General features: G+C 45.3%; 1 protein-coding gene across 1 annotated transcript in view; it reads left to right on the top strand.

Moving 5' to 3' along the window:
• The window catches only part of ARHGEF4 (Rho guanine nucleotide exchange factor 4), a 123,954-nt gene that overhangs the window by 95,669 nt on the left and 5,475 nt on the right, over positions 1-22,810 (top strand). The window contains exons 5-8 of the mRNA XM_075717194.1: positions 16,182-16,361; positions 19,813-20,007; positions 21,032-21,211; positions 21,831-22,063. Of these exons, the coding sequence (XP_075573309.1) occupies positions 16,182-16,361; positions 19,813-20,007; positions 21,032-21,211; positions 21,831-22,063 (788 nt within the window). The remainder of the gene's footprint in view (positions 1-16,181; positions 16,362-19,812; positions 20,008-21,031; positions 21,212-21,830; positions 22,064-22,810) is intronic.

The raw sequence follows: 22,810 nt of genomic DNA on the forward strand, positions 1-22,810 counted from the left end.
AACATATCTGATGTTAGATGAGAACTGTGGTTATTCACAGGGCCTGCACGTACACGTGTAGCTCTAGCGAGTATCCAGTAGGTCGAATCCATTCATAATCCAAACATTTGGCTCAACACATAGAAGCCATATGGGCAGCTGGTAAGCTGAGCACAAATGTCTGTCAGCCAAGACCGATCCTAGATCCACAAAGTGACCTGTGCTCTTGTTTAGCTCAGTGTCATGTCACTGAAATGCTCCTTGGGTGGCTTTTGTCACTGAACTGGTGACTGTAGCTTCCTGTTACACTCTGCCTTAGGAAGGTACTTCATGGAAGTTTTCCAGGAACTTCTTTTTATTTAGTGTCCTGCAAAATTGCTTAGGTAGCTGGAGCTGGTCTTGTGGTGATGAAGTAATTCACCCTCTGCTAGCTGCTGCTTGCTCGGTTTGGGGATGCCCTATTCCCGCTGCTCGCTAAGGGACTCTGCTGAGTTTGGAAGGGCTCAAATACCAAAGCTGGCGGTGGTGGGCTGCTGGGGCAGGCACAGCCCTGCTGCGAGCAGGCAAGTGCTCCCACAAGGCTGCAACGTCCTCCTTCCTTCTCTCTCTCTGGCCCACTTTTACCACATCTACACCATCACTGGTACAGCATCCTTATTTCCAAAAAGTTCTCTTTGCTCTGCCCAACTACAGCAGCTGTCTGTGGGAGCCAGAGCCATTTGCCTTTGCTTCTTTGACGTACCAAAGCTTGTGCAGAAGCAGCCAGTGCGTGTAATGGGAGGTGGAGGAGTGTCTTGCTAACAGCTGATCCAGCACCCCAAAATGCTCACTGCTGATACCAGAGAGAAAATTTAAGTCTTGGGAATAACATGAGTTTGGGCAGTTAATGCCTCTGAGGTACAGTGCTGCCATATTGCTTCCTGCAGGGCAGTTCTCCTCTCTGGGAAATGTTGCTGCTGTTACACAAAAGACCTGAGACTTCCCCAGTGGGAGAAGACCTGCCTGCTGCAAGAGAAATAGAGCAAATAACTGTTTTCTTCAAGGGCTATGGGGAGTCCAGGACGGTGAGGGATAACCTGGAAGAAAAGTATGTTGCAGAAAAAGGTCATGCAACCCCTGGTGAAATTGCCTCCACCTTCCTTGTATGGGGCAATTTGCATTACCCCTGCATAGGGAATTTCCACCAGATTATTGGTACCAGAATAGTTGGGAGCAAAAAAAGTAGAATTGTTCTTGCATTTAAAAATTCTGGTAAGACAAATTGTAAGATTACAGAGTATTCACTGAAGATACGTGTTAAAACACTGCCTGCTGCAGGTGTTAATGCTGGTGCTAAGAGCCTGGGAACACTTCTCCTCTTAATATTTAATGCTAGGTGAATTTTCATTTTCTCTTTCCACTGCTTGTCTAGGTGTGTGATACCTGACTAATCCTGAAGTATCTGTGTCGAGTTTTGTTACAGGGAACCCAGTGTTTTTCTCCTTCCTCAACTTCACTTACAGCTGTATACGTTCACCTGGAAGCTGTGGTTGATATATAAGCATTAATCAGTCTGATATTAGTTATGACTCCTTCAAGCCTGCCTCCTATCTTGGCTGAAGAAGCAGTGATGGCCAATAAAACCCAGGAAAAATAAAGGTGGTGAAGGATCCCTGAATCACGTGCAGGAGCTGTAGACGGTGATAGAAGGACAGTGGGGAAGGAGAAGCATTTGGCATTTCTGACAACAAAGTTGGCTTTTTTTCTTTGCCCTCAGTGCACTTATTTGACACAAGAGACGGGTGCTCTGCAGGAAGGCTGCGATTGCCTCCCCTGCAGTCATCTGAACGTCAGGCTCTGCCATGGCATTTGGACCACAGCCCCAGGGAGGGAGCAGCACGGCCAGGGAAGAGGGAGCCATGCAGCCACTGCCCCTCTGCAAAGCAGAGAGAGTGCCTGGTGCCCACTGTGCTTTCTGCTCCTCCTGCAGACCAGGTCATGTCAGCCGAGCCCTTCTGTGGCTGCTGGACTACTCCTTCCCCTCCCTGGGGTGCAGAGTGAGAGCTGTGCCTCCACTCTTTTCCCCATGCTGCCGCTGCAGTGCTGGTGTACTCCAGCTGCGTGGTAAAGCAGCATGCAGGGATGGGGCAGCGTGCTGCTTCCCCAGGCCCTGCATGGGTAGTTTGTGTTGCCCCTGTGTGGGGCAAGTTCACCAGAACATTTAACAGGCAAGAGCTTTGCTCTGCTGCTGCCGCTTTACTTTGAGCCTTGCAAGTGCAAAAAGCATCTATGAACTGGAGTGAGACCAAGACATCATTTCCAAAGGGAGATCTGGGCTTTAGATTGTATCTTTTCTTAATTTGTTCTCCCAGGCTAAACTCATTTCTGTGGTGATATGTGGTATCTGCTGTCTTTGTGATTTATTCTTGGAATCTAAGGCATGAGCTGGCCAGATAAGAAACACAGTAAGCATTTACAATGATACCATCAACAATTACTTTTAATTAATGCTTCCAGTGTTTTGATTTAAAGGGGGGAAAAAAAACCCCCAGCAAAACAACAAAAGAAGTCCCATTATGCAGGTTAAAGAAAGATTTTAAGAGGGAGAGTACTTGTTATTTATGCCATGTCACTGGGCTTGTTAACTACAGAATGTGCTGGAAACTCTGGAATAAAATTATGTCTTATTTGAATCTTTGTTCTTTGTCTGGGATTACTGTGGGCATGACTGTGGTTGTCACATGTAGTGCACCCACTCTGTGTCTGCATTTGACAGTGGTAGAAATGGGACTCGAAGCAGTAGCATGGACCTGCTGAGGGCATTCTCTGTCCTGTTGCACGCATGCAAGCCTTCTGCATTTGTAATTGATAAGAGTGATAGTCAGCTCGGCTATGCTGGTAATGCTAAAAGAAAAAACGTCTCCCCAAGTACCAAGAGGATGTTGTTGAACCTTTCAGCAGAGGAGCCAGTCAGGTGTGAAGGACCATGGAGAGGGAAATTTGGGAGTTTGCTCTCCCTTGCAGCTGAGCAGCTACTCTGGCTCCTCTGGAACAAGGGCCTGGTGCGGGGCTCTGGTCCCACCTCTTCCCCCTCTCCCTCCAGGGAGAGAAACCCTAGTGAACTCTCGTCCAGCGTGCTTTTCCCTCCAGAGATCACCTCCAGAGAGCACCAGTTTCACAGTGGGCACCTGAATCTCTGCTGTCCCTTGGTGGCAGAGCAAGTAGAGCTGCCACCAGCTGGGGGAAGAGGGGCTGCCTTCACTCCACTTCTTCCTTCCTGCAGCAGCTCCTGTCCAGAGCAGGCTGCTGGGCAAAGCCAAAGTGACACATGGCATGGAGCAAAGCACCATAGCATCCACACTTAAAAATCTTGTGCTTGTTCAGTGTTGCATCCATTTAGGATATCAACACAAGAATGGAATTAATACGTTGTCTTCCACTAAGCTGTGCTGGTTTGTAGTGACCACTGTGCAGGGGCAGTACATCCATGTTATTTATAGGCCCAGTGTCTAATAGCCTTTGTGGTAATGCGGCTCAGAACAGCATAGTAGAGCTGGGTTTGACTGCTTGTGGTTGTTTTGAATCATGTTCTTGCCCAGTCTTGACATGTTGAGTGTCTGCAGAGTTGTGGCAAACTTTGTATGGAAATACAAACACTGTATGTAGGCATCGCATGTGAATCTAGAGAGCCTCCGCCAGGATCTCTCAGCAGCAGCCTAACACAGCTTTCCTCACCTCACCAAATGAAATAGTTCCAGCAGGAGATTAAGAAAAGACAGGCTGCTAAGGAGTCATGACTTAGTATTTTTAGTATCCCAATTCACACCTGTAGCACCCAGGAGTCAGGACTTGTTATACTAAGCACTATCTAATTATGTAGTGAGTAGATTTGCACTAGACACCAAGAGAGGAGAGCCAGGGACTGCAGTATCCCATTGCTGCCTGATTTACCAGAATGTGCTCTGCATTGAGCTGCTTTTGCAAAACTACTTTGTTGTACTGAAAAGCCTGTGGCCACTATGGGAGGGTTGTGCAGGGAGTCAAGGTGACTAAAATGAGCACCTGTGGGGAACAGGAGATATGGTGATCTTTTCCTATTTGGACTGAAGGAGCCATGTTCTGCAGGAGGAACAGCAGGCGCTTCAGTCTTCCGTAGTTAGAGGGCTTATTTGCAATGTGGTCTTGGAAACTGGAATGTGGTTCTGGATTGAGGCTTTAGCTTTGTTGAGTCCATTAGGTCTCTTCATCCAGATGATGTGGACTTGAGACGAATAAAATGGATATATCTGAAAGCATAATAGTACAGGGTCTCAGAAGATCTCAGGAACCTGCTGCTTCTTGAATCAATCTTCTTTACCTAGCACAGGACATTTGCAATATGAAAAGGTTAGTGGGGGGGTTAGGGTTTGGTTTTGGTTTGGTTTTTGTTTTTTTTTTTTTTTTTTTTTTTTGCATGTACTTCGCTTGAAGAACCTTCTGTAGGGACTACAAAAGAAATTACTCATTTTTATATTTACAGATACTAACCAAGACCAAAGGCTAGGCAGTCTCCTTTGCCTGACAGTGAGACATTATCAAGATTTTTTGTTCTTTTCCTTCTCTCTATCTGATATTCATATTTTCCTCTGTCTCATTTTCAAAGAAAAGGACAGACAGCAGTTCTTAGTTCAGTGAAGAAAGGATCTAAACCAGTGTGTGTGCATTGGGAGAGAGATCACCAGAAGGGGGGCGGGAGGGGGTGTGCAAATAATAAATTTTGGGTCACCAAAAACATGCAGGGTTTCTCTCTCAGGGGAAGGTGAAGAAAGGAAACAGATAATAAACTGTGCATGGTTCTTTCGAGGCAGGGAGACCATCTTTGAGAACCAGGCCATGGAAATTGCTAAACAATCTCTGTTGGCCCAGCATGTCTGCCAGCACCTACCAGTGTTGTACAGACTTTGGCACCGTGCTGTTAATCCAAGGGAGATGTTTTCACAGGAGATAGGGGCAATAAAAATCATTTCGGCGTGTTCTTTGCAGTGTGTTCCATTAAAATGAGATCGTGCACACACATGAAAAGGAAAGACATGCGCTGTGTTTCTGGCTTACTGCCCACTGTGAGCCCTAAGAGATGCTGACCTTTTGATGATTCAGAGCGGTTTGCTAGCAATGCAGTTTGTCTCTGCTTTAAAATGTTTTCTTTAACCTTATTTGTAAAACAAATTTAGATTAATTTCCCTTCAAGCTATAACTGATTCTGTAACTTGCTGTATCTTTTGGGGGAGGGGAATAGCAACAGTCATCAGCAGGCAGAGAGCTCTGGGAACTGCATGGTTCCCTTTCCTTTTCTTCTGTAAAGAGCCAGGATGCAACATTTATTCTCAATAAATCCCTGTGTCGGATGAGCTGTAGCTGAACTGTTTTGGATATGTTGTCCTGGGGGATCTGTGCAGTATATTCCTCACTTGTCCAAAGAAATAATGGTGAAAGCGGAAGCAAAAAAGGAGGTGGAAAAGAAAAATCTCAAATTAAGTCATGGGAGAGGCAGTGGAATCAGGAGCTGTCCTGCAGAGAGGGGAAAGAATGGGAAATGTCCCAAGGGGATGTGCTGGTGGGAGTGCACAGAGCAAGGGTAATGCTGCAGGCAGCAGCAAGAGGAGAATGGGGCAAGTTTGTAGCATCAGTGACGTGAAAATACATTAATGTAACATTAAGTAAAGTTTTCTAAAGAAAATAGTTTCTGTTTGGGTGCCTGAGAAATGGTAGTGTAAAAAAGATGCAATAGCGTCTCACTCTCAAATCTGAGAACAACCAAACAGAAACATGCTGGGCTATTTCCATTCCCAGGTTGTACAATTGAAATCAGAAAATGTAAAAATTGCGTTAACCAGGTCTGCTTCATGTTCTGCAGTAAATGTAGACTTCAGAACTGTTGGTGAGGTGAAGAGGGGAGTCAGTCAGTCTGACACAGTTTTCATCTATAGCCAAACTGGAACCAGAAACTAGAAACTTTGTAGATGTGTGAGCCCTAGGTCAAAGTCTTGTTCAAACCTGAGAGTTCAACCCCAGGCCTCACTCCTTTTCAGTCTTTGAAACCAAAGAGAATAAGAGAAAAGTGTGTGGCTGATTTCCAGGTGCTGTTACAGCACCAGCCCAGTAAACCCTGTTACAACCCTCTGAGTAGCTGTGTGCACCCACCTCCAGCTGCTGCAGTCAGAGCTGTCGGCCACGAGACGTGGCGCCTGCGCTGAGCCAGGAGAGAGGGCTCAGTGCTCCCCACAGCACCCCGGAACAGCAGGAAAGGAGGGTTAAAAAAGCGATTCTGCCAGGATTCTGGGCTGTTTGTGGTAAATGGGGCTGTGGTGCTTGGATCCTACCTTAACCTGGAGTGATGGGTGCCATGCAATTGGGAGAGGAGTGGGTTAGCCAAAAGGGGGACAAACATACTTAAACCACTTTTAAGCCTTAGAGTATTTCAAGCTCCTCAAGCCACTTTAAGGCTTTAGATGGGTTTAAAATGCTTAAAACACTTTAAGGCCTTAGATGAGTTGAAGCTGTTTAAGCTGATTTAGAGCTTTGGAATGACTTAAGTTCTCTGGCTTTGAGTGCTTAAGGAGGTTTTGAGGTCCTTTGAGCTCTTAATTGTAAAGGCCTTTCTGAACATTTTGAGTGAGGATGTGGCACATACCCACTCCTGTAACCTGCACTCAGGGACTCCTTCTCCCTGAATGCCTCCCAGGCAATGTCTGAACAACCACATTTCTTTGGGTATGTGTCCATCCTCCCTTTTTTGGGCCAAAAAAAGGCTAGGAGTTGGACGTCCATGTGGTAGGGACAAAGGGCTATTCCAGGTGTGTGGACTGACCTGCCTCCATGCGCCTGGTGAGTGTTCCGTGGGTAGGATAAACAGTGTGTGGGACGTCATGTCGAAGCCATGTGAAAGTGCTGCACTTACCTCCTCCTGAAAAGTCCCAGCCAGGAGGATGACAGCCCTACCCCAGAGGACATCCTAACGTCCTTGTAATTACTGTGTTGGCAATTGCTAATTTTCCACCTGAACGGGAGTGTTGCTGTACCTTCAGGGTACCTGCTCACCATTTTCAAGAGGTATTTGTGGGTAATATGAATAGTCAACATTTTTTTTCTTCTGTGTTTTTTTACTACCCTAATGTCCTAAGACCAGCTCCGTAGGGCCAGCCAGTAACACTTTTAGCTGTGACTTGGGGTAACTGCTCAGGAAGAGATGCAAGTATGGCTTGGCTCTTTCCCTTGTGTGCCTTTCCAGGTGTGTTTAAGATCCTTGATGGGCTGTATCCAGATATGAGGTGTTCAAATGGCCTTGAAGGGCATACATTTGCTTAACCACTTTTTAAATCATCTCTGTGTTTGGCTCTGTGGCATCCGGTGGCACGGCTTAATTATGCATCATTGAGCAAAAGTACTGCTTTTGTACTAAATTTCTTGCCTGGTTACTTCACTGGGCACCCACTGGCCTTGCATTATGAATAACCATTTTGTAAGCCTTCACCTCATGGTCACCCTCCATCCACCTTTCTCTACTGCAGCTTCAAGGTCTGTTTAGCTTGTACTGGCCTAGAAACTCTTCCCACCTTCGATTTGTGGTGCTCTTTGTGCCTTTTCTAGTTCTCCTCTTCCCTTTCTTTCTGAGTCATTGCTGACGTTCAGACTTTCTGACCCTGATGGAGCAGGCTGATGTTTTCTTAAATCTGTCTGCAGAGACATTCCTGAGGAGCAGCTCATTTAGTCAGCCATTTGTGTTGGATATTGCTTGTGTTACATTTGTCAGCATAGAATTTCATTTGCCATTTTGTCACCCTGTCACTCAGCATTATATCTGCTTGTTTAGAAAGAGTTTGAAAATATATTTCACTTATACCAGAAAAGAAATGTCTTATAGACATAAGTTTAAACAAGTATCCTCTGGAAACTTGCATGAAAGGTTAAAATGGAAGCTGCTTTACAGCTTTACTTACCGTAATTGCTACCAGTAACTGTAACATTTAACTACAAAGTATGATACAAAGGCAACCTTTTGCAGAGTACTAACATGTTTGAGAAGGGCTTTGCTCCTGTTTCCTTATGCCAAAGCTTAATGCCAATGTTTTGTTAGCTCCCAAAATTAGCAGACTCCCTTGATATACAGGTCATGGGAGAGTGATGGTTGGGGTACTGAGAGCACTGACAGGATCTAGATGAGTAGGTGTCCTCCTCAGCTACAGGTAACTATCCCCACTCTTTCATAAGAACTTTCCTGGCCTATTTCAGCCAAAAGTAAAGCAATTTTAGTCAATTTGTTTTGCATTATAATAATCAGTTCCCATATCTTAGGTGAGGAACTGAGAACTTCTTGCATCACTCTGGAGTTTGAAAAGTCACATTTAACTGGACTCAGATGGACATGCACCTGGCGTGCTTTCCCATGCTGTACTCATCACACACGGATTGAAATAACATGGAGCACAGCTCTGCCTCCTCTGCTTTCTACAAGGGTTGCTTCCTTCCTCCTGTAGCACTTGATAAAGGGAGCTTTCAAAGCTTCTCTTTGCCTGCTGCAGGGGGACCCTCCTCTTCTTCCCATCTGTTTAAACCACTTCTGAGGGGGGACTCAGGACTCAGATGATATAAATAAAAGGCAATAATATAATTAATGCCAGTCAGAATGGTTTTGTGGAAAATAGTTCCTACCAAATAAATGTGATGACAAATTTTGAATGTTTGGCAAACGGAGGCAGTTGTACTAGATGTCACATGAGGAGTTTGACTACAGGCACTGATTAAAAAAGCAGGACTCTAGAATATCAGTGTAGCATACTTAACTGGATTAAGATCTTGTCTGACTGATATCTCAGATTTGTTAAGGAGAATCACTGTCAAATTAAAATATTTTGAATGGAGATCTGCAGTGTTTGGTAAATGCCTGAGAGTACTCCACTATCCTTAAGTGGTGCTCTAAAATCTGTATTGAAAAAATAGGCAGCTGACACAGTAGGCAAAAGGGCAATGAATGCCGAGGGCATGGCTTGACTGGGAGCATGGTGTGCAGGTCTGTGCTTCTGAAGCAATGAAAGCAACCCACTGCCCATGTGGGGGCATGTGTCTGGTGTAACGCTGTGGCAAGGAGGGCTTGTGTTATCCTGAAACACGTAGACAGAGGAGCAGCAAGAAGCAACGCAGTGTTCGCTGTGCCTGTGGAGTTGTGTCAGTGGTTCTGGCACCCTACAGCCAGGCAGCAAGTCTTAGCTGGCCCAAATTCCTCCCTGGCAATGAAGGGAGACAGGACCCCCAGGGGCTTGGTTAATTCATCATGCTAAGATAGATGTCTAAGACGAACTCTTCCCTGGGGTGCCTGTCTCTCTCCACAAAGGGGAGATGCTCTGTAAAGACAATCAAGATAACTCGTTCAGACTAAATGTCTGCTGTTCAGATGACAGAAGCTCTATGAGATACATTTCTTCTCTGTTGTCCATCATTAAACAGTGAAACTAAAAGTTTTGAGAGGAAGCAAGAGCAAGCTGTCAGGATCATTTGAAAACTATCCCTTGGGTTCAGTTCAAGGGAGAGGCTAGCTGGCTTCTACCCACATTCATAAAAAACAGGTATGTGTATGAAAGGAGCACTACCTTGGGGCAAGAGCAGAAGTAAAATCTTTCTTTAACTCCTCTGCTGTACTTTGCATGAGAGAAAGCAGAGGAGAAGGCTCTGGAAGCAAAATGACAGGTGAACAAACTGGAGCTGGGAGGAGGCTTTGCCTCTGGGGTCAGGACTGCTGCAGGGTTTAAATGTTTGATGTTCAGCCAGTTCAGCCTCAGTCTGTAACACACAAGTTCAGGGGGTGGGGGTGAGGAACAAATGCAGGCTTCACGTTAGTGGACCAGGAAGGGCTTGGGTTCAGGTGGTCTTCATGGAAGGTGTCTGTTTTAGGGTCACAGAGCTGAAAAGTAAATTCCATTTTATCAGCACCTTCTCCCTGAACTGCCCTGTTCCCACTGTCTTCTGATGCTCCTGGGTTCATTTTTTAGCTCTATATGATCCAGTGTACTTGGCATTATCAAGGGAACACTATTCAAATTTTATTCAGTTAGAACCAAGTAGCTCAAAGATAAATATTTCCTAAAGGAGTCTTCATCCCTCCTTCTGTAAGCTGTCGAGATCTTTTATCTCTGTTAATCTTGCCTGGAGCTCCTGTCAGAACAAGACCAGGACATACGAGGTAATTATGTCAAGGAGTCCAGCCTGAGACAAATAAACAGGGACCGAGTAGCTGGAATGCAAACAAGCCCATAGATGTGGGACTTGGCATGCCAGATCTCTTTGCCCACATGTAATGGACTTCCTTTGGGGCAGCTATGTGCAATAGCCCTGGCTGTGTCTCCTCTTTGGCAGCCTGTGTGTAGGCATTGCTTGGAGGAGTAATGCAGCAATACTCCTGCCTCCATCCTTCTGTGATACGTTGAGCAACCCGCACAAGCACTGCTTCACCCACGCCTTCCCTTAGCATCTGCCATGTTTGTCAATGAGCGGTGAGGCTGTAGCTGCATGGGCAGTGGGGAAAGCAGCTGCAGCTGCACAGAAATGCCAATGCAATATTAGAGCTGCAGTCGATTTTCAGTTTCAAAGCACCCGTGTTAGTACTGCCTTTGGGCTGCAAACACTGCTGTCTACAAGCTTAAATGTTGTTATAAACAAAGAAAAATATCAAATTTTTGTTTGTTTTCACTGCTGCCAGCTGCAGTAGCTAGAGCAGCTGTAGGGTGGCTAGGTTTGCATTCTCTGTCTTCTAATGTTTCTCTTCTAGGGACTGGTTCAGGGCCACTTGAGAACATGTACTGAGTTGTCCTTGATATTACAAAGCCAGCACATAGATGTTGTTTCATATGGAAATTAATAGTTGTTTTTCAAACCTTGCTTTAATTGCAAAGATCAAAACCTGTGGTAAGATGAGCCTTTGAGCCTAGGAGCTGCCATGCTTGGAAACGGTGAGCATTCCCTTTAATACATGCTCCTCTGGAAGATGAGCAGCTCTCACAATATAGCTGGTTGATTGTGCCACGGTCTAACACTTTGCAGAAAACCTTTTTATCTGCTGGTGTGTTTTATCATTCCTGGGATAGGGAGTAAGAGTCCTAACCCTTTTTTCCCCAGCAACAGTATGCTCCTCGGAGAGGACACCGCAGCGTGCTCTGCCCCAGCTGGAGCAGCTCTGCTTGCTGCAGTGACATGCAGCACCAGAGGGGCTTCTGTCAGTCCTGGCTCAGAACTACCCTTTAGGATTTGCTGTGGGAAAGGAACCGTTACACTGGTATATTTGGTATTTCTCTATCAGCCTAAGAATTGGACGGGATACAATTGAAAAAAATAGTGTAAGGTACAGACTGGTACAGATTGAGGGCTAACAGGAAAATGAGCACTGAGCATGGTGATCATTAAATACTTTTCAGTGTTCGTGACTGCTCCCCTGCCCACCCTGCCAGTATACAAGCACAGACTGAGGTGGTGCAGGGAGGAGACCGGGCAGAGCCTGTCAGCCTGCAGTCATGGAGGTGTTTCAAGTGCTGCTGTACTAAACTGACTGAGACAATCCAAAGCATATATAAAGTATTTTTTTCCCCTCTTTATTTCTTGCTTTATTCCATATTGATCATTCTTCCTACAAACATGGTGCTCAGGGAATCAAATCCTGGCCTGTATTTCGGGTGTCTTTTTAGTCACACCTTTGATCAATTCACATTATGGCTGTTGTTGAATAGATACAACTTAAGATATTAATATTAGTGGATGGATTAAAATACCAGCTGAGGATTCACTAGTCAGTCACATGGCTTTCGGTGACTCCAAGAAGAACCGTGTGGCTCTGTCCCCTTGTGAGCTGGGTTTATCAACACTAACATGCTGTTAATGCTAGGCCAGGCTTGGTCTCTTGGCTTCTCATCAAGTGTCACGAATGCAGGTTTGTGAATCCTGCTGATTATGTCAATTCACTATGAATGAGTGACTTTACACAGTTTGATTTAGTAACAGTTAGAATTTACTTGTAGCAAATTGCAGAATTTGATTATAGTATTTTTAATAGCACTCAATCATCAGTGATTAATAAAGTGATTAGACAAAATTGATCAAAACAGTGACTTAGTTACAGATTCAAAGATGGCAAGGTTCACTCTATTACTACATAGAAGCACATAAAAGAGAATTAAATCACAACAAGTTAAAATGATTCATAAAAGCATTGCATATATATGGAATAAAGGCAAGGCGGGGGGGGCCCTCCCATTGAGTCACGAGGTTTAGACTAGACCCCCTTGCTTTCTAAACTCCTTCTCAGAGAGGAGCCTAGGTGCGGCTAGGTCTAGTCCTAGTCTCAGACTTGGTCAACGGTTTATGTGAATAAGGGTAATGTATGTATAGGCATATATGTATATCTAGTACATAGGAAAAGTATATAAAGGAAATTGGATTATATGAGAGAGGAAGAGAAATTGTATGTAGGGGATACGGAAACCCTCCCGTTGAGTCACGAGGTTCAGAATGGACCCCCTTGCTTTCTACACTCCTTCTCAGAGAGGAGCCGAGGTGTGGCTGGGCCCACTCTTAGTCTCAGACTTGGTCAACAGTTTAGGAGAGTAATGCTATAAGAATAGTACAGCAATACAAAACTCCTTTTAAAATTAAATCATACATCTATAAAACTACTTAAATTGATTCATGCATGCACACTTACAACTATAAACGCATATATGAAAATAGTATACCTGTTAAAAATTCCCCTTGCATTTAGTGAAATACTCACATCTAATGCCTTGGCATTTCTCAATGGGCGGGAGTAGAGTTTTGAGGAGTAAAGAATATCAGCAGCCCAGGCTCCATTGTCGATCTCCGGCAATGGAGTTCTGGTAGCAGCAGACTTTTGGATATCTGCTAAGTTTCGCTGACTCCGAGAGGCATTTCGATCAGAGGGAGATGCTGCTGCGGCCCGCGGCGGTCCAGGAGAGCTCAAAGGGCCTCACTTAGGACTGCTGTTTATAGGATTGTGAGATGATTGACTTTAATCACCAGTAAATTTCCATCCGAGCCACAATTCGGGTTGGCTTGTTGTTAGAATTCCAGCAGTGATGATACCACTCTGTTTCAAGGCTGTCTGGGGTAGCTGTTTGTTCTCGTTCCCCTCGTTAGCCATAATATGAATCTTGATAAGAACAGAGCTGCTCTCTGCTCCAGCCATGTAGGAGTTTCTGGTACAATTAAGGGGTGCTTAACTGACCAAATCACTACACAAAAGCTGCAGCCTGGAATTCCTGAGGTTGTAAAGCAGACGAAGTAAAGGGGAAAAACAGAACAGAAAAAAAATGGGGGGGGGGACACGATGTACCACCACATCAAGACACCGAGATTTGACAGCTGGGTACTGTAAGGTATTAATGCCTTCACATCACCAGTGCTCTGCTTACGTGATCATCAAAATGCTGCAGAGGAAGTCCATTTAGTCTCTCTCTGGTCACAGTCGTGGCATGTGCGCCACTGCCACATCATACTCAGAGCACTGATTCAGAGTGGCATATTTAAGCACACAGTGAAGATATTTTATCTCAGGAATAGCCATGTTCTTTAAGCGCTGGTCACAATTTGCCTGTTGAAAAGCCTGCTGAATAACACTCTTTCCAAAGATTTATTAGCATATGCCGGTTTCTTGAGCAACAGCCAGCCCTTACCACAGGGATGCATAACTCGGCATGGTATGGCAGCAGCTCTGGCATGACCTGGTGGTAGGGCTTACCTAAGTGCAGGTGACCCCCCAACAGTCTGCGTGAGATCTGCATTAACCGGCTCCTCTGCATAGGGGTGGCCAGATACTCAGCTCCAGCCACCCCATCACCCTGTTACTGCTCTTCTCATCCCGCAGAAGGGAGCTGCTGGGCTCAGCTCAGGTCCGCACGGTCACTAGTAACTGAAGTTGGACTGCTAAAGCAAATGGATGGGTTGTGCACAGGCAGATTGCTCAAAGCAGCAGCAGAGCTCTTCTCTGAGAGTAGCTAACATCCACATCCACAGCCCAGCTGTTGTTCTGTAACTGAAGTCTGCTAGCTGATTTTGGAAAAATACACACTTTCACATCCACTCTCTTCCCTACTCTAGTCATCACTCCTTTATGTTAGAAAGCTAAAACCTCTAAGTTTCTAGAAGCCTGACAAGACCTACAAGTGTTTCAAAAATATGAATAAAGGTTTTATTCATAATGCTGACTATGCTTCAAGCTTGTCAAACTACATGCAGTATGCCCATTAAGTGAACTATTTGTAAAAAGCATCACACATAGCTCTAACAGCTGTATGCATTAATTATCAAGCCCAAATATCCTTTCCCTCCACAGCTCATTTAGACAAATACCTGCCATTTGACTAGCCATAGCTGCCTCTGCTCTATGGTGCATTCATTACTGTCTCTTGATGTTTGGTTTTCTGAGACTAACGATACTACTTCACTACTTGCCTTGTGATCAAAGCCTGTCCTTGCTATAGGAGCTTAGACTAGTGAGACACTGTTAAAGACTCTTGGATTATTTTCCTGTTGTGCCACTGGCCAGCTGCATGACAGCAGCATGTCCCTTATGTTCTCTGCCTGCTGGGCCTCGCCACAGCGACTGTTTGCCTCTGTGAAGAGCAGAAACCTGCAGCAAAGATGCCCCGAGCCCTGTGGTGGTGCAGTGGAGGGCAGCTGAGAAAAGGCAGTGTGGGGTGCCGACGCGCTGGCTATGTAGATAAGTGGGAACCTCTCATCTTCTCCTTCCCCATCATCCTGTTATTTTTGTCAGAATGGAAATACTGCATTAAGCTGTTTCTGGTTCAGTGAAGGGGCATTTGCTATCCAAAGGCAGACTGTATTTGAATTTTCTTTGAAATGCCTTGTTAATTCTCTCCTGATTTACTGTATGCACGATTATCCTGACGTTCTTTTACAATGTGCGTCTTCCTTCTTTGGGGAGGGGCAAAAATAGTAACCTGGAGCAGTAGATAACTGTGTGACCAAGCAACGTAAGGTGCCCAGCATGGATGACACGTGCATTATGTGGCTGTGGTGATACTGCCGCAATGTTGTGAGATATACTATGGATAGTGGGTTTTGTACAGTTTCTCTTTCTCCCTCATGCCTCGCAAACTGCTCTTTCTATTGCCTTCCTAGAATTTATTGTTGCTCCATTTTCCTGGAGAAAAATAGGGCTTCACTGCCACTCCAGAATGGCTGAGTAAGTCCTTTTTACCAGGACTCCAGTATACGCTCTGCCTTCTTGGGGAAATCCTTCGTGTTCAGACAGTCCCAGCCATGGCTCAGGCCCTGAGAAGCCTGTGCATGTAACTCCGTAGTTGTTGAAATTCAAAGGAGACTGTGACATGATAAACCTGTGGGCATCAGGTAGGCACTACTGTCGTAGTGGCCAGAGGACCAGGTTACAAATACACCACTGCAACAGGTCCCAATTATTTAGTATTTATGTATTAGTTACACCATAGCTAAAGAGTGAATGGTTGAGAATGGCATCAGGCACATATAGACACAATCATTGCTGTTCAAGAGCCCCCTCGCAGCCTCTAGCCGTGTGGGATGGTTTTTTTGGGTTTGTTTTTTTAATGGCTGGGGGTCCTTTTTTCCTTGAGTAGGCCCTCTATGGGACATGTAGTAAATAACCGTTGTCCCTCAGCATAATTACTTGAATTCTTCAGAAGACTTATTTTAAGCAGCTTAAGTGCTAAGTTTAACCACCTTAAACACTTAAGGCTCTATCCATAGTTGACTAGCTCTGAGGCCTCAGAATACTTTCTGCTCTGAAATATATCTCTAAACATTGATGCTCAAGGTTTTATTTCAAGGCTTTCCAAAGCAGGGCTGCACTGGCAGCACAAGAGCATCCTCCACCAACAATGTACCACTGAGTCTTGTTTGCTGGCTGAGGCAAAGTCACCAGTAAAAAATTCCAGAGCATCAAATTTATGTTCTTTATGATAGTAAACGAACTGCGTCCAAGTGATTCCGAATAAATGCTATTGAGAGCAAGGTCAGTCAAAGCAACTGCCAGCCTAGCATGAACTCCTTTTCACATTGCTTATAGGGAGTAAACAGTTATCAACACTTGTTCGGCTCAGCAGCAATGGTGCCAAAGCTGCAGCCATGTTGGCAGACTGCGCTGCTTTCTTGGGGGAACCTGACGGTTTGACTTGTTCTGTCCACAGCTCATCAGTGATGGCAGCGTGGTGTATGCAGAAGCCCTCTGGGACCATGTCACAATGGATGACCAAGAGCTGGGATTCAAGGCCGGCGATGTCATTGAAGTAATGGATGCTACCAACAAGGAGTGGTGGTGGGGGAGGATTCTGGACAGCGAAGGCTGGTTTCCAGCCAGCTTTGTACGGGTAAGAGCTTGATGTTTCTTTATGCCTCTCCATTAGCACCAAGTGTATGTTCTTTTTCTCCAGGTTTAGTGTTCTGTAGTGACTCCTGAGCAGTTTCACTGCTAGAGATAGTTGGTTCAACATAGAATCATAGAATGCTTTGGGTTGGAAGGGACCTTTAGAGGTCATCTAGCCCAAGCCCCTGCAGTGAGCAGGGACAGCTTTAACCACATCAGGTTGCTCAGAGCCCCAGCTAACCTGTTTTTTAATGGCTGTTTTTTTAAAACCTTCAATGGTGCCAGGGATGGGGCCTCTACTACCTCCCTGGGCAACCTGTTCCAGGGCTTGACCACCCTCATTGTAAAAAACTTCTCTCTAATGTCTAGTCTAAATCTATTCTTCTTTAGTTTAAAACCATTACTCCTTGTCCTGTCACAACAGGCCTTGCTAAAAAGATTGCCCCCATCCTTCCTGTAGGCCCCCTTTAAGTACTGGAAGGTCGCAATAAGGTCTCCTCGCAGCCTTCTCTTCTGCAGGCTGAACAACCCCAACTCTCTCAGCCTGTCCTTGTAGGAGAGGTGCTCCAGCCCTCAGATCATTTTTGTGGCCCTCTTCTGGACCCGCTCCAACAGGTCCATGTCTTTCCTGTGCTGAGGGCTCCAGAGCTGGGCACAGTACTCCAGGTGAGGTCTCACCAGAGCAGAGTGGAGGGGCAGAATCACTTCCCTCGACCTGCTGGCCACGCTTCTTTTGATGCAGCCCAGGATTCAGTTGGCTTTCTGGGCTGCAAGTGCACATTGTTGGCTCATGTCCAGCTTTTCATCTACCAGTACCCCCAAGTCCTTCTCCGCAGGGCTGCTCTCAATCCCTCCATCCCCTAGCGTGTTTTGTTACTATTCCTCTACACATGGCTACAGTATATAGGGCCCTCCCTGCTGAGCTGCCACCAGTGTGGAGAAGTCCCTCTCTACATGAAGGCAATCAGGGCAAAGGTGGTTCAGTTCCAGACTCCAGAGCTAAGCTGAGCTGCACCACCTGGGCAGCTGCCCTGCATGGTGGTTTGCAGCCTGGGCTCCTGCTTGCCCATATGTATATTGACTAGTTTGTCTCCAAGCATACAGTGTCTCCTTCAGGAGCAAGTAACAAATACTCTCCTAGAGGAATCCCAGATGCAGCAGGCAGAGGTCTTCACTCTAGCAAACTCTTCAGACAGTATGGATAAGCATGGCACCGAATTTAGCTGTCTCCATCTGGTGCTGGGTCCAGTGCAATGCCACATCCCAAAGTATGCAACCACCTGACTCACACATGCACCTTCTTTTAAGCCCTGGATTTTTAAAAACATCAGGCTGCTGTGCTGCCACACAGCACTGTATTCCAGGCATTTAAAAATGGAGCAGAAAAACACAAAAATGTCTTGGAGGTCATGTGGGACAACTGATGAGGGGGGAGATACGAAACACTTGACGCTTTTGGGCCAAGGCCTGTGGGCCAAGGCTCTCCCCCCAGTGCCAGCTACAAAGACCATCTAGAAATAGCTACATGGAACAGCCCAGACAGTCCCAGCTGTATACTGCAGAGGTTGGATCAATTTCCAGCAGAGCATTCTGAAACACATCTGAATTCTCTGTGCAAGTGGGGGGGTGAAACAAGAGTCTGGGTAACTGCTGTGCAGTCCTTTCCTGCTGTGAGGAGAAAGGCTTTTGTTCCTTTCTTTGGCTGTGACTATTGGTGTGGATGCCTGACTGCTTCACCACTTCAGGGCAGACTCCTCAGTACTGCAAAGGCAATTAGGTGCCTAAAGGCAGAGATTCTCAGCCCTTTAGCTCTCTTCAGATCACAAGTGACCCAAAACCAGGTGAAGCATGAAAAAGAGGTGATACAAGGTGATCTGCTGTCTGTAGCAAAAGTTCTTGCAGAAGTGGGGCAGATAGTGCTATAAAAGTTTTGAAATGCTTTGTTATAGATTGCAGGAGACAGACTCAGCTGGATAATTATTACGAACCGTGGATGTTTTTGCAAGTAATATTACTAGGACCAAACTCTCAGCACTGGTGGGGACAGAACTGCTTTTTTTCACAGTCAAAACACAGGCCTTTTTTTCTTTCATGTTACTGATAAGTTGAATTGTCGTCCTCACCAGCAAAAACCTGCGATAGTATTTTAGGGGAAAGCAGACCTGTGCTATCCATTAGGGATGCAGAGTAACAAGTTCTTTTACCAGAATAATTACAGCACTTATTCAAGCATCTGAGTGAAGATTTCCTGCTAATTGTCACTAGGTTTCAAGCTTGCTGCTGGGAAGGCTGGTATGTTTGGAGACTTGGATAAGGTCTCTCAGTTACTCCACACAAGTTTCAGGCCAAGGTCAGAGTTTAAGACTAGCCAATGTTGTTCTGCTCACAGTGAAGGCAAACTAGGATTGCACATCTTGAGGGCTTCACCAGCTGTAAACAGTGAGTAAATGTTATCTACGCCTATGCCGACAAGGGATGGTATGCACTATTTTTATACATAGATATATGTATATCAAGTGGTAAGTAATCCTGCCTAGAACAAACTACATTAAAATTTTAAAGCAGTTCTGTGTCATTGTACTAGAAATGCCTACAGTTATGCATGTTCCTACTTCAGTGTTTTTCACTCCTTCTCTGTGCTGAGTTGGGTACAAAATATTCCCGTGGGCACTCCAAGACCTACAATCCTAGTACATGGAAGAAAGCTCATAAGTGAAATGCACCGATAATTGCCTGCTATTAACTAAGGTACTTTGCTGTTGTTGACACTATAGACGCTGTAGGACATAGGACGGTGTGCTTACACTAGGCTGATGTTTTTCTCTGCTCGTGCTGTGCTGCCATCTGATGGGCACTATGAAGTAACCACGAGTTTCACACACAGCCCTGTAACGTAATGCCATTCCTTACCACGTCATATGCCCACTGGCATCTGGATCGGCTTTATATTAACAATAAATTATCTTTAAATAATCTCGGGGAAGCAGATACTGAGAGGCCATTTGTTATTTATAGTACGAGAACAACAATAAAGCTATATAAAAAAGCAACTATTTACTGGTTTCCCCACTCCCTCCCTAAGCACCCCCTCACAAGTACCTAAGCAGATTTCACTGGATAAACCATTTCCTGTCTTGATTTTGTATGTATTCTTCCTGGAGGATTCCGTATCGTTCCTGTGACTTCTGTCCACAAGAGATGCCTACTTAAAAAACATCTGCGTCACACAGTAGGAGCAGCTGTCATACGGCTTGAAAGTACCCTCCCCAAACTATCTAGCCTTAGCTTCCGCAAAGGGAAAATATGTTTACAAGTAATACACACATAGCAGCCCTCTTCACTCCTTATCCCAGCTCAATCTTTGTCTGCCATTCAGTCAACTGTCCCAAACTTCTTTTCCTTGGAAGAGTTGTGTTTAGCAATACAAAGGTGAACGTCTTGTGTGTCTGGCACAGCTACGAGTAAACCAGGATGAACCCATGGAAGACTATCCCCTGAAGGTAGAGGGTGGCAAAGAGGACGACTCCAGCGGTGGCACCCGCCGCTTTGGGATGGGGCAGACCACCAAAGATCAAATGAGGACCAATGTCATCAATGAGATCATAAGCACAGAGAGAGACTACATCAAGCATCTGAAGGACATTTGTGAGGTAACGGAACAAAGGGGGAAGTGAATGTCAGAACTTGTCTGAAGGATAATAGAGTATGTCCCATTCTTCCCCAGAGAGTTACCCGAAGCAGGTAACTTTTCTGAAAATGAGACTGTATTTCCATCAGAGCCTGCTCTGCTAAATGGTGTTGCATGCTCGGAAAACAGGAGACAATTCATTATAGCAATATCCCAAATGCCTCTATTTGGAGCACCCGCTTGGCCTCTGATTAAATGGAATTAATTCAATTTCCCAAGCCAGAGAAAAGTAAATGTCTAGCGTTGCTGTCCTCTTTAATACATGTTCTGAGGTAATATAATCAGCAACTCCAGCCTTCAGGCAAGTCATGCTCAGATGAAAACAACTGGGAGATGTTCAGCCAATTAGGTCCTTCACTTGCAAATATGCTGAGTATTGCGACACCTCTTTCAGAAGACACGTGCTATCATATACGCTAGGGTAAATGAAGGTAATAGAAAAGAGTTTTGCAGGAACATAGTTCTTCACTGAAATGACACAAAAATGTAGTGCCTTCCCGGAGAGCCAGATGGGGCAAAGCAGCACACACTTACCAAACAAGCCTTTCCTCCTGCAGTGTCCCCCCCAGCCGCCACGTCCTTTGTGCCCCTTGAGTCAACCAGGCATTTCCAAACATGTGCATCCAAACCAGAAACGCAACTGGATTTAATTGGCCTAAATCAACCCCCAGTGCTGGGGTCAGAACAGCCCATAGCGTGCAGACAGATAAAGGTGTTTTTAACAGGAGAGAAAGCAGCTCTGGGACTCCTTCAGGTGTGGATTACAGTATCGTTTAAGGCAGTGATGTAACTGTGGCTTGGTTTCTATTTCTACCATGTTTTGGGTGGCATTAGAGGAAATAATAGCTAAAACATGGATGCACCTATGCAAGAAGCAGGTACAGGAACCTGGTGTACAACTGACTACAGTCCATGGGGTTTTCTGTTGATAACCAAAGGCCACAGAGCAAATGCCCAGGAAGCTTTTCAATTTGGTTTCCTCCTAGGGTTACATTAAGCAGTGCCGCAAAAGAGCTGACATGTTTACAGAAGAACAGCTGAGGACAATCTTTGGGAATATTGAGGACATCTACAGGTGCCAGAAGAAATTTGTTAAAGCACTAGAGAAGAAATTCAACAAAGACCACCCACATTTGAGTGAGGTCGGCTCATGCTTCTTGGAATACGTAAGTAAATTTGACTTCATGGGAAAGGAGTTGCTGAGCACGGACTAAGCCAGAGGATTTAGAAATTGGTCTGACAGAACTGAAGCTCTGTTTAAAAAACCCCACCCAACCGAATTAAACACCCCCCTCCCCCATTCAGCCACACGTTTCAAACCAAAACCACCTCCCAACCAAACACCATTTAGCTCCTGTGGCTGTGGAAAGAACATTTTCAAAGTGCCTCAGCTTCTGAGCGCTATACTCCCTGCCAGACCATGCTACTTTACACAAAAACATAGGAAGATTCCAAAATTTCGAGCTAGAGCTGAGTTTATAGCTATGGTATTTTCAGGTCAGCAACTGCTGATCTGTTCATTAAAAACATTCGGCTGAGCATAGGCCAGAATACATGGAAATGTCTTGGTCTCTCAGACAAGCTGCATGTTCTGTAACTTGTAATATACCCTGCCCATGCCCAACTTTAGGTCTTCAGGCTTCAAAGTCTGCGGAGGATACAAATTACCAAGCAGCCCCATGTGATAAAGGAGTAGGACCTACACAGGGAACTCACACACATCAGTTTGAGCCAGGCCATCACCCTAAAGAACATGCACAGTAAATTCTTTCATTTCCCTTGCAGCAAACAGAGTTTCAGATATACTCTGAATACTGCAACAACCACCCCAATGCCTGCATGGAGCTGTCCCGCCTCACCAAAGTTAACAAGTACGTCTACTTCTTCGAAGCCTGCCGCCTGCTGCAGAAGATGATCGACATCTCTCTGGATGGGTTTCTGCTGACTCCCGTGCAGAAAATCTGCAAATATCCACTGCAACTGGCTGAGCTGCTCAAATACACCAACCCGCAACACAGGTAGGTCAGCATGGTGGGGACAGAAGGAGCGAGACTGGTCTCACAGAAATGGAGTAATGCAGAATCATGTATTGAGGACAGCTTGCCAAGAGCAGCTGATACTATGATTCTTCTGTGTTACCTTGTAGAAACCAGAAAACAAAAGTATTTTTCTATCAAATACGTAATTTTCCATTACAGTAGCATTAGGCTTTCCTGTCTGTTACAGACCTGGAGTTGCAAGGTCCACCTTAGGAATGGTACTTTTCTATTTTATTTGGCCCACATATCTGTGATACCAGCACATACATACTCTGGAGTTAAATGTTTCTGGTGGCGGTGTTGAAAACTTTGCCTCCAAAAAGCACTGGCTGAATATACCCCCAAATGTCCACGTAACTACACCATAGCACATCAGGGCCAAGTGGCAGTCATGCATCTTGCCCAGTGCTTCCCCAGCAGGAAGTCGTGGCCTACAGCAGTCAAGCCATGCACACTTGAAGCCTCTTCAGCACTAGCTCAAAAGCCTCCAAATCCATTGCTCCGTTTCAGGGTGAAGGCACTGCCCTCAGCTCAAATAACTATGTCACTTAATCAAGCATCTGAAATAATTAGCTACAGAAATAAAACATGAAAAATCTGTATTAAAAGAAAGTGTTAATAGTGGTCCATTGTGGCTTGACTTAATTTTACCTTCCTACTTACAGCACTGCTATTTCTCAGAATGGTTTTAAGCATGGCTTATTGAATCTATAAGCATATTGTTCT

The sequence above is a fragment of the Pelecanus crispus genome, chromosome 9 (genome assembly GCF_030463565.1).
Source record: "Pelecanus crispus isolate bPelCri1 chromosome 9, bPelCri1.pri, whole genome shotgun sequence".
Lineage (NCBI taxonomy): Eukaryota > Metazoa > Chordata > Aves > Pelecaniformes > Pelecanidae > Pelecanus > Pelecanus crispus.